The 11,696-nt window shown below is 42.1% G+C and overlaps 1 protein-coding gene across 11 annotated transcripts in view; it reads left to right on the top strand.

The window, feature by feature from the left end:
* Nucleotides 1-337: 337 nt before the first annotated feature.
* Nucleotides 338-11,696, top strand: part of si:ch211-39i22.1 (acidic repeat-containing protein) — a 33,037-nt gene continuing 21,678 nt past the window's right edge. For 3 of the 11 annotated variants that reach the window (XM_036575719.1, XM_036575773.1, XM_036575782.1), the window contains exons 1-4: nucleotides 340-547; nucleotides 6,632-6,661; nucleotides 8,368-8,433; nucleotides 11,275-11,328. In XM_036575719.1, coding sequence (XP_036431612.1) covers nucleotides 496-547; nucleotides 6,632-6,661; nucleotides 8,368-8,433; nucleotides 11,275-11,328 — 202 coding nt within the window. In that variant the 5' untranslated portion in view covers nucleotides 340-495. Of the gene's footprint in view, nucleotides 548-6,631; nucleotides 6,662-8,367; nucleotides 8,434-11,274; nucleotides 11,329-11,696 lie in introns of all 11 variants that reach the window. The other 8 variants (XM_036575763.1, XM_036575737.1, XM_036575798.1 and 5 more) reach the window with 4 other exon arrangements.

Here is an 11,696-nt window from a genome sequence, read left to right as displayed (position 1 = left end):
TTCAATTTTCTACTGATATGAGTCAACTGGTCCCAACTGGAACCAACAGAGGCCTCAAACTGGTATTCTGCTTTGATTTCCACTCGAATAATCGTCAAAAACGAAAAAGAATCGGCAAATCTAACGTTCGATTCACTGAATCGCTTCGAAAGAATCGGCTCAGTAACCCGATTCGACGTTCCCACCGCACCTTCAGCATCCGCACATCTCTTCTTTGTGCCTGCTTGAAAAGGGAGGGGGAGGAAAGGCTTCTCCAGCGCGATTGGCTCACACGCATGTCAGTCACGCCTGCGGGGCGGAGCCACGTGCTGGCACACGCCCCACGTGCGCGCCCACCCTGTGAAAGTTTCTACAACAAAAGGTTGCGTGAAAAAGTTGGAGACTCACTGCGTGGAAGCTGAGCTTCTTCAGAAAAGAGTGAATTATTCAGAGAAAAAAAAAAAAAAACCTGGACAGCTTTCCTGCTTCTGTGAGATCCATTTCACTCAGACCACAATGATGTCATGCTTGTGGATTTTGGTCTTTGGAAGTCTTATTGCAATGCAAGGTAAGGTGCTGGGAAGCTTTTCCATGTAGGGAACTTAAATTTAGCCAAGGAAAGTGTGAAGGTGCCCTTTTTTTTCAGCACTAGTGCTGGTTTTCTGAGGTGACTGCTTTGTATTCATGTAAACTGAAGGTGCCAGATACATTAATGAGCACTGTGGACTGAACATGATGCAGATGCAGTATTTTAAGCTTTACTGCTTCTGTGTTGGAGCTTCACTTACATTATATAAACTGGTGATGCTCACAGCTGTTATTGTGACTTTGTTCATCCATTAAACTTCAAGAACCCGCCCTGTAGTGCTGTATAGTGCGGTATAATGGGACGGTGCTGCTGTTTCACTGCTGATTTCCTTCTGTTCTGGATGTGTCATTGTAGTTGGAGCTTGTCTTGGATCATTAATTGGAAGGTGGTGTTTTTGCCAAGTGAAGTCATTGCCTGTTCCTCATCAGCCAGGCTGGCCTGTTGTACATTGTGTTCTTCTTGGGCAGAAGAGTTTCAGTGCCCTAATATCCCTCAAGCCCAGAGCGCAGGTTCCCCCCTCCTGCACATTTCAGTGTCCTTCCTCCTCTAAGTCACCCACTTTAAAGGCAAACTGAGTCGCAAAAGATGCAAAAAAAGTAATTCATAGTGAAATGGTTCACTGTAGAGAGGTTTCTCTGTGGTGGTCTCAGGGCTTCTTCCTCTTCTTGCTCTTAGGGAGTTTCCCCCTTGCCACTGTTGCCACTGGCTTGCCCAGGTGGGCTCGGACCCGGCTCTGTGAAGCTGCTTTGTGACAGCGCCTGCGAAAAAAGTGCTTTATACATAAACTTTGACTTGACTTGACTTGACTTGACTTGACTTGACTTGATAGGAACCAGGGGTCTCCATGTCTACAGCACAAATATAGCCACTTTATTTACTATCAAAAATCACCAGTGAACCTACACGAGTCTTCTGAGTTTATATGGAATGTTAATGATGGAAAATAGTGGAAAATCTGAAATAATAAGTTCTCTTTGGGGACTATTTTGCCTCACAACGCCCTGCATGTATCCCTCCACCATGAATGCGTTTAAAAAATGTCAAAATCTTCTCAAAACTATCATAAAACAGTCTCAGTCATCAGGCAGTGAATTCATAACCATTTCATGCTGAGGGAGCTTTTAGAGGTGGACGTCTGGTTCCTATCACCACCACTGTGAACAGTTTTGACTCAGTAAGTTCTAGAAGGCTCTCTCCTCAGTTCACACTGTTCTAGAAGGCTTTTCCTCAGTTCACACTGTTCTAGAAGGCTCTCTCCTCAGTTCACACTGTTCTAGAAGGCTTTTCTCAGTTCACACTGTTCTAGAAGGCTCTATCCTCAGTTCACACTGTTCTAGAAGGCTTTTCTCAGTTCACACTGTTCTAGAAGGCTCTCTCCTCAGTTCACACTGTTCTAGAAGGCTCTCTCCTCAGTTCACACTGTTCTAGAAGGCTTTTCTCAGTTCACACTGTTCTAGAAGGCTCTCTCCTCAGTTCACACTGTTCTAGAAGGCTTTTCTCAGTTCACATTGTTCTAGAATGCTTTCCTCAATTCACATTGTTCTAGAATGCTTTCCTCAGTTAACACTATTCAAGATTGCTTTACACTGTTCTAGATTGGTTTCTTTAGTTTACACTTCTCACACCGTTCTTCAGTGTTCTCCTCAATTCACACTGTTCTAGCATATCCCCTTACACTCGCACTGTTCTAGAATGTTGTCCTTTGTTCACACTGTTCTAGAATGCTCTGCCGTTCACACTGTTCCACAGTCTTTTCCTTCATTCATGATGTTCTGCGGTGTTCTCCTCTATTTACACTGTTTTAGAATGTAGTTCTAAAATGTTCTTTTCCATTTACACAGTTCTAAAACATTCCTCTCCGTTCACACTCTTCTAGAATGTCCGCTTCCATTTACACTGTTCTAGAACTTTCTCCCTCATTCAGCCTTTTCCTGAATGTTCTCTTCCTTTTAAATCTTTGCTGTTACAAAGCAGCTTTACACCAGTCTAGAACGTTGTCCTGTAGTCACACTGTTCTCCTTCTTTCACATGGGATTCGTTTGGCTTGTCGGTTCTTATTCTAGAACTGTACAAATCTAACCACCAGCTTTAGAACACAGGTGTGCTGAGCAGCGCTGGGTTGTTGTGGTTTTAATGTCATCGGGACCGCCTTGTGTGCGTCCACCCTGAAAGCACACAGAGCGCGTTCCTCTAGGGTTCTGTCTCATTCATCTGTCCCATGAGAGAAAGGGATGAGTGTGAAAGTGCTCGGTAACTCAATCCTGGCTCCAGCTGCGGGTTCCACCCACTAAAAAGTAAAAAAACAGCCTGGTTTGTATCGGCCTCCGGGGAACCGGGGAGTTAGTGAGCGTCTCTGAAGGCTCAGAGTGGCCTCGCCTCGTTCTTCATCTCTGAGAGTGACGTTGATGATGATGATGATGCTCTTTCAATGCGGCCTTTATTAAACAGGCTAACGCTGTGTTGAGGTTCTTCCTGTAAACCAATTAAATAAGCCACGGCAATTAGAGCTGCACATGTTAAAGATTATGTTACTAAATATTGCAGTGGTGATGCGCCACACAATAAACCATTCAGTGATTGGTCAGAGGCTCGTTTGCTTATTGGAGATGGTCCATGATATCACTGTGATGGATCATAATGTAATTACAGTTAAAACGATATTATGCAGCCTTAACGATAGGCCAGACACGCTCATTAGCATATTACACTTAATTAAATGATGAATGCTCTTGCTGTGTTTAAACGTTTGCCATTATTATTGTTGCTATAATGATAATAATAATAAATAGAGTAATTAACCATGACAGCATTAAATAAATTTACATTTGAATTTACTATATTAGCTTAGTTGTTTATTTAAGAGAGACATTATATATTAATCAGCATCACTATTTCATAATGTAAATGTGCCAGATTTAGCCAGATGGCTTATTTTCATTAGCATTATTTAATTAATAAAATCAGACATATTAGACATCCATCCATCCATCATCTAAACCGCTTATCCTTCTGGGTCGCGGTGGGGTGCTGGAGCCTATCCCAACTGTCATTGGGCGGAAGGCAGGATACACCCTGGACAGGTCGCCAGTCCATCACAGGGCACAAATGAGACATAATAGACATTTTATTTACTGTCCAAAACCACCAGTGAACCTACACAAGTCTTCTGAGCTTATATGGAATATTGATTTTTATGGACTATTTTGCCTCACAACGGCCTGCATGTATCCCTCCACCGTTTAAAAATATGATTTAGACCAAAATCCTCTCAAAACATAGATAAAACTGTGTCTCAGTCATCAGGCAGTGAATTCATAACCATTTCATGTAGTAACTTTCTGTGAGGGAGCTTTTAGAGGTGGACGTCTGGTTCCTATCACCACCACTGTGAACAATTCTGACACAGTAAGTTTCTCTAGAGCAGAGCGTTTCACACCAAACCGCTCTGCATGACTCTGTTTACATCTTAACCGTTTAATTATTCGGATATTTTGATAAAACTCCCTTTTTTTAAAAAAAATCCCTTTTAAGAGGGGGCGAGTTAATTATCAGATAACGTTTGAAGAGTTTTGTATTGATAAAAAAAATGAAGTTGGAAATCAGAGATTTCTGCAGATAATGTTTTTAATTTTTTGCTATAGTGTAGTTTTAGAGTGGAGCATTGTGATACTAGGCTTAGTTAAATGATGGTATTGTGGCAGCAGTATGTGGGCAGTATGTAGATTAAAGGGGCAGGTGTGCTGTCCCACGCAGTCCTATCCACCAGACACTCACAGCAGCTGGTTAATTTGTCAAAGACCCGCAGCGCTGGACTGATCATACAGGGCAAAACAAAAGAAACTGCAGAGCTTTGGGGAAAAAAGTGAAGGTCAAGCCAAAGGCCGGTTTGGTTTTAGGGCCCAAAACAACACAAGAAGCAAACCCACAATACGCAGGGATGTGAAAGCGTATGGGACGTGTTTGGCACCAATCATCCAAACAGCTGATGTCCTATTCAAAGGCTAAATATATAAAATAATAACAAGAAGCCATTGCAAAACCAGAATGATGTATGACGCCTCAGCTAGAGCCTGCTAGCCTCAAACAGAGCCTCGAACAATTTCAAGTCATTGCTTGTATGTTCTGCCTTAAGCGATTAAGTGCAGTAAAAATCTGATTTTCAGTCCTCTTAGCCCAGATGTAGCTGATCAGCCAAGACGTGTGTGGTCTGCCTTTTTAGTTGTAGCCCTGGAGCTACGAGGCTAATGCAGCTAATAAGAAATGGAAGCTTATACTCCCACCAATTAGCATGGTGCTAACTGCATGCCTAAATCTATCATAACAGAGCTCATTTACATATATCAGTCTGAAAGAGACAGTAACAGAAACTTGAAGTATAACTAGGCATGCACCAAAAATTTGACCGATGAAAATTTTCAGGCAAAAATGGTGGAATTTCCAGTTTTTGGCTTAGAATTTGAGACAAAAAAGCCAAAAAATGAACAGATCTATGTTATGAAGTATCAAGATCTAACAGTAAATTATCTGAATGATAATGAAAGTGAGAAATAGTGATTAAAAACACTGAGTGTGTTTACATGCACTCAATCCGAATCAGTCCGAATAGTCCAATCATAATTTCCGCTGTTTATCCGCTTATTCAAATGGTCATGTAAACACCATAATCTGATTAAGAAATCCAATGAAAAGGCTGGATTTTATCTCAGTAATCAGATTTCTCAGTGCATGTGAACTCTTACTCTGATTTCTTTCGGATTTCTCAGTCTGAGTATGTGCGAAAACAGACCGCAGTTCCAGAAATAAGCGAGCAGCGTCGCCGCGAGACACAGCAAAACACTTTTGGAGCGACGCTGAAACCAAATACATGCTTGACAAGAATAAGAATTTTAATATTCTTCATCTTCTAGATGATGTGTGTTCATATTTTCAGGTAAAGTGGCTCAATGTTTAAAAAAAAAGCTGCAGAATGAAGTTTGAGTTTTACGTTATGTTTACGTCTCGGCTTCTTCTGTGAGTTTATTGGCTGGTAGCAAAACAGAAATCTGATTACTGTCTGACTCATGTAGACCAGGAGTTTCACATTATCTGATTACCCAAGTGCATGTAAACGTGTTGATTGGATTACTGACAAAATCTGTTTTTCTGCAGTTATCGGAGTATTAAGTTCATGTAAACACACTCTGTTTTCTTAGCTCTCCTGCTCCGGTCAGCACAGATGCGTTCAAACAATTTGAGCAGCAGATTAACAGTGAAACTCCAACATGGTCCACTGCAGCTCCGCTCTATACGCTCGTTAACTCCCACGCTTTTAATCACTGACTAATGATTATCTAATCCTTTATGCTGAATAACTCATTATCTCTTGGTAATAAACTTTTTTGCCTCTGGTTTTGAGAGCCGTTACTGCAACCACGTGTGTTTGTTACATCCTGCTAGTGTGGGTTCATGACTCTTTCTTCTCTATAAGACAAACACTAAAGCGTGTTAATAGTGTGTTAATAGTGCCCTCTGCAGGAGGTACTTCAGACTGCTAGATGGGAGTCCATATGCTTGTATGTATATGCAATTATGTATATACGATTTTATGTATATACAACTGTTCAAAGAGTTATTCTCAAAATTAGCTACCGAAACAGTCATTTGGTAAAGTTTGGGTAGAGTTACGGTGACAAAATGGAACATTCAGTAATTTATATAAAATAAAATAAGCATAATTAAGGTATAGGGTCACTCAAAGCAAAAGGATTTTGGTCAGTTAAAACTCCAAAATCTGTTTTGAACTCTGACTTTGAACCAAATTGGTAGAATGGTGCTTATAAAAGAACTTCCTTTTTTGGTCTTCAGGTTTCGGTTTGTGTATCTGAAATTTTGGTTTTGGGTTCAATCGAGAATTTTAGTTTTTTTGTTTTTTGGTGCATCACTAATTATGATATGTTTTTGGTACATAAAACCGCATAAACTACATAAGTGGACCGCAAGGTGAATGATAAGACAAGGAAATATAAGAAATGGGCCCTTTAATCATTTTTACAAGCTGAAAAATATTTTTTTTGTGTGTCACAGGAGGGAAAGTGGCGGCGTCAGAGGAGGACGGTACGTTTGCTTCTTTTCACTCTCAGCTATAACAGACACCCACACCCTAAACACACCCAGCATTTCTTCCCTCTGGCTCTCTGAACAAACGTGGTGCAGCAGAGTGGTGGGGGTTGCCTTTAACTCTAACCGTTGACGTGGTGTTACAGTAATGACGCTTCTCATTCAGGAAAGCACTGAAGGATGTGTGATGAGGTATTCAATAGGACTCTATTCAAACTGCACCGAATGAGCTGTTAGCGCTACTTCATCATGGCCCACTTATTAAGACTTATACAGTATATACACACAGAAATGGCTTATACATATGAGATCTACAGCACTGCACCATTTTTGTCTTTACATGGATTTAAGACACTCATCTGTCCATTACAGAGGCCTTCGTGGCCTGAACTGGACAGGTCAGACTCAGTTTATATCAAAATACCTACATTTAGAGTCGGTTATTCATTCAGCCTAATGAGAAACTGTAGAACAGACTCGGTTTATATCACAATACCTACATTTAGAGTCAGTTATTCATTCAGCCTAATGAGAAACTGTAGAACAGACTCAGTTTATATCACAATACCTACATTTAGAGTCAGTTATTCATTCAGCCTAATGAGAAACTGTAGAACAGACTGAGTTTATATCACAATACCTACATTTAGAGTCGGTTATTCATTCAGCCTAATGAGAAACTGTAGAACAGACTGAGTTTATATCACAATACCTACAATTAGAGTCGGTTATTCATTCAGCCTAATGAGAAACTGTAGAACAGACTCAGTTTATATCACAATACCTACAATTAGAGTCGGTTATTCATTCAGCCTAATGAGAAACTGTAGAACAGACTCAGTTTATATCACAATACCTACAGTTAGAGTCGGTTATTCATTCAGCCTAATGAGAAACTGTAGAACAGACTCAGTTTATATCACAATACCTACAATTAGAGTCGGTTATTCATTCAGCCTAATGAGAAACTGTAGAACAGACTCAGTTTATATCACAATACCTACAATTAGAGTCGGTTATTCATTCAGCCTAATGAGAAACTGTAGAACAGACTCAGTTTATATCACAATACCTACAATTAGAGTCGGTTATTCATTCAGCCTAATGAGAAACTGTAGAACAGACTCAGTTTATATCACAATACCTACATTTAGAGTCGGTTATTCATTCAGCCTAATGAGAAACTGTAGAACAGACTCAGTTTATATCACAATACCTACATTTAGAGTCGGTTATTCATTCAGCCTAATGAGAAACTGTAGAACAGACTCAGTTTATATCACAATACCTACATTTAGAGTCGGTTATTCATTCAGCCTAATGAGAAACTGTAGAACAGACTAAGTTTATATCACAATACCTACATTTAGAGTCGGTTATTCATTCAGCCTAATGAGAAACTGTAGAACAGACTCAGTATCATTTAAAATTAATAACACACTCTAACTGTATGTATTTTGAGTTGTGTGCTTGTTCTGTGCTGTAGTTTCTCAATAAGTGGAATGGATTTTCCACATATTCAGATTCATAGCTGTTAGCATCTGTTGAATTCATAGCAACAGTTGCTACCAAAAGAACGCATGTGCGCAAATGTAGTTTGGTTAAGTGCCGTGTCCAGAGGTATGGTCATTTGTGTACGATGAGGTCATATTGTCTCTATAGAGTTTCCTGTCGCACTCAGTCTTTCAAACCTCTTCACACAGGCGCTGACGTAACCCCGGCTCCAGCGGAGGATCCAGATTTGGACTCTGCCCCGTCTGAGGATGGAAGTATGTTGTGACTGGGCTTCACAGGAAATGCCCCTAATTATCCACTTTCAGAGCCCAACTTCATAAGTGTCCATTTATGATTAGAGGGGACAAATGGGACAGTGCTAGCATACCTAAGTTCTTAAATAGACAAATAGACAAAATTCAGAGCTTAAACAGACAAACGTCGCTCAGCGCCGCCCTCGAAAGGTGTTATTAACATCAAATAAACAAGTGTTACTCAGCGCCGCCCTCTAAAGGCGTCATTAACGAACATCAAATAAATGAACGTCGCTCAGCGCCGCCCTCTAAACGCGTCATTAACGACCATCAAATAAACAAACATTGCTCAGCAGCGCCCTCTAAAGGTGTCATTAACAAACATCAAATAAATGAACGTCGCTCAGCGCCGCCCTCTAAAGGCGTCATTAACCAACGTGAAATAAACAAACGTCGCTCAGCGCCGCCCTCTAATGGCGTCATTAATAAACATCAAATAAACAAACGCCGCTCAGCGCCGCCCTCTTAAGGCGTCATTAACGAACATCAAATAAACGAACGTCGCTCACCGCCACCCTCTAATGGCGTCATTAATAAACATCAAATAAACAAACGTCGCTCAGCGCCGCCCTCTAAAGGCGTCATTAACAACCATCAAATAAACAAACGTCGCTCACCGCCGCCCTCTAAAGGCGTCATTAACCAACGTGAAATAAACAAATGTCGCTCAGCGCCGCCCTCTAATGGCGTCATTAATAAACATCAAATAAACAAACGCCACTCAGCGCCGCCCTCTAAAGGCATCATTAATGAACATCAAATAAACGAACGTCGCTCAGCGCCGCCCTCTAAAGGCGTCATTAACAACCATCAAATAAACAAACGTCGCTCAGCGCCACCCTCTAAAGGCGTCATTAACCAACGTGAAATAAACAAACGTCGCTCAGCGCCGCCCTCTAAAGGCGTCATTAACAACCATCAAATAAACAAACGTCGCTCAGCGCCACCCTCTAAAGGCGTCATTAACCAACGTGAAATAAACAACCGTCGCTCAGCGCCGCCCTCTAATGGCGTCATTAATAAACATCAAATAAACAAACGCCACTCAGCGCCGCCCTCTAAAGGCGTCATTAACAAACATCAAATAAACGAATGTCGCTCAGCGCCGCCCTCTAAAGGCGTCATTAATGAACATCAAATAAACAAACGTCGCTCAGCGCCGCCCTCTAAAGGCGTCATTAACAACCATCAAATAAACAAACGTCGCTCAGCGCCGCCCTCTAAAGGCGTCATTAACCAACGTGAAATAAACAAATGTCACTCAGTGCCGCCCTCTAATGGCGTCATTAATGACCATCAAATAAACAAACGTCGCTCAGCGCCGCCCTCTAAAGGCGTCATTAACCAACGTGAAATAAACAAACGTCGCTCACCGCCGCCCTCTACAGGCATCATTAACGAACATCAAATAAACGAACGTCGCTCACCGCCGCCCTCTAAAGGCATCATTAACGAACATCAAATAAACGAACGTCGCTCACCGCCGCCCTCTAAAGGCATCATTAACAACCCTCAAATAAACAAACGTCGCTCAGCGCCGCCCTCTAAAGGTGTCATTAACCAACGTGAAATAAACAAATGTCGCTCAGTGCCGCCCTCTAATGGCGTCATTAATGACCATCAAATAAACAAACGCCGTTCAGCGCCGCCCTCTAAAGGCATCATTAACGAACATCAAATAAACAAACGTCTCTCAGCGCCGCCCTCTAAAGGCGCCATTAACGAACATCAAATAAACAAACGTCTCTCAGCGCCGCCCTCTAAAGGCGCCATCAACAAACATCAAATAAACAAACGTCGCTCAGCGCCGCCCTCTAAAGGCGTCATCAACAAACATCAAATAAACAACCGTTGCTCAGTGCCGCCCTCTAAAGGCGTCATCAACAAACATCAAATAAACAACCGTTGCTCAGTGCCGCCCTCTAAAGGCGTCATCAACAAACATCAAATAAACAACCGTTGCTCAGCGCCGCCCTCTAAAGGCGTCATTAACAACCATCAAATAAACAAACGTCGCTCAGCGCCGCCCTCTAAAGGCGTCATTAACAAACATCAAATAAACAACCGTCGCTCAGCGCCGCCCTCTAAAGGCGTCATTAACAACCATCAAATAAACAACCGTTGCTCAGCGCCGCCCTCTAAAGGCGTCATTAACAAACATCAAATAAACAACCGTTGCTCAGTGCCGCCCTCTAAAGGCGTCATCAACAAACATCAAATAAACAACCGTTGCTCAGCGCCGCCCTCTAAAGGCGTCATTAACAAACATCAAATAAACAACCGTCGCTCAGCGCCGCCCTCTAAAGGCGTCATTAACAACCATCAAATAAACAACCGTCGCTCAGCGCCGCCCTCTAAAGGCGTCATTAACAAACATCAAATAAACAACCGTCGCTCAGCGCCGCCCTCTAAAGGCGTCATCAACAAACATCAAATAAACAACCGTTGCTCAGCGCCGCCCTCTAAAGGCGTCATTAACAAACATCAAATAAACAACCGTTGCTCAGTGCCGCCCTCTAAAGGCGTCATTAACAACCATCAAATAAACAACCGTTGCTCAGCGCCGCCCTCTAAAGGCGTCATTAACAAACATCAAATAAACAACCGTCGCTCAGCGCCGCCCTCTAAGGGCGTCATTGTGGTGATATGCTGCCTTGAGCTACATCAGTAAAGTCAAGCTGCTTATTAAAAAGTGATAGAGAGAGCTTAGCTTGAAGGCAGTGCCCAGAAATATTTATATAAAATACAGACATGTTATTCAAAAAGAGTTTTCAGCTGCACTTCATCTCAATCTACACACAGGCGCAGAAGCAGGAACCCCGGCCCTGGCTGAGGATACCGCCTCTGAGGAAGCAGGTGGGTTGTTGTCTTGGCTGATCAACCACACTTGGGTTATTGGGGGTGGGGGGCACTGTTTCAGCCTGCGACAGGTTTGGTCCTGATCAGCTCAGCCATTGGGGGTTTTCCACGCTCCAGTAGAAGACAGGAGATGTCCCAACATGTAGAAGCTAAGATGTAGCAGTCGTGTAGATCAGCAGATGCCTCGATGGGATGTGTTTCTGTGTTTTTCAGGAGTTGCAAATCAAGAGGAAGTTAATGTCGAATGTCGTTTCATATTTGCATTTCAGATATTAACTTGGAAATTATCTTTACACGGAATTTCAGCCTCTTATCCCCCATTTCCTAAACATTTACTGATAGAATCACTGAAACATTGGCAGAAA

Source organism: Colossoma macropomum, unplaced genomic scaffold (genome assembly GCF_904425465.1).
Source record: "Colossoma macropomum unplaced genomic scaffold, Colossoma_macropomum, whole genome shotgun sequence".
Taxonomy (NCBI): Eukaryota; Metazoa; Chordata; class Actinopteri; order Characiformes; family Serrasalmidae; genus Colossoma; species Colossoma macropomum.
Note: the sequence above shows the minus strand (reverse complement) of the source record. Positions and strands in the feature narration are given on the sequence as shown.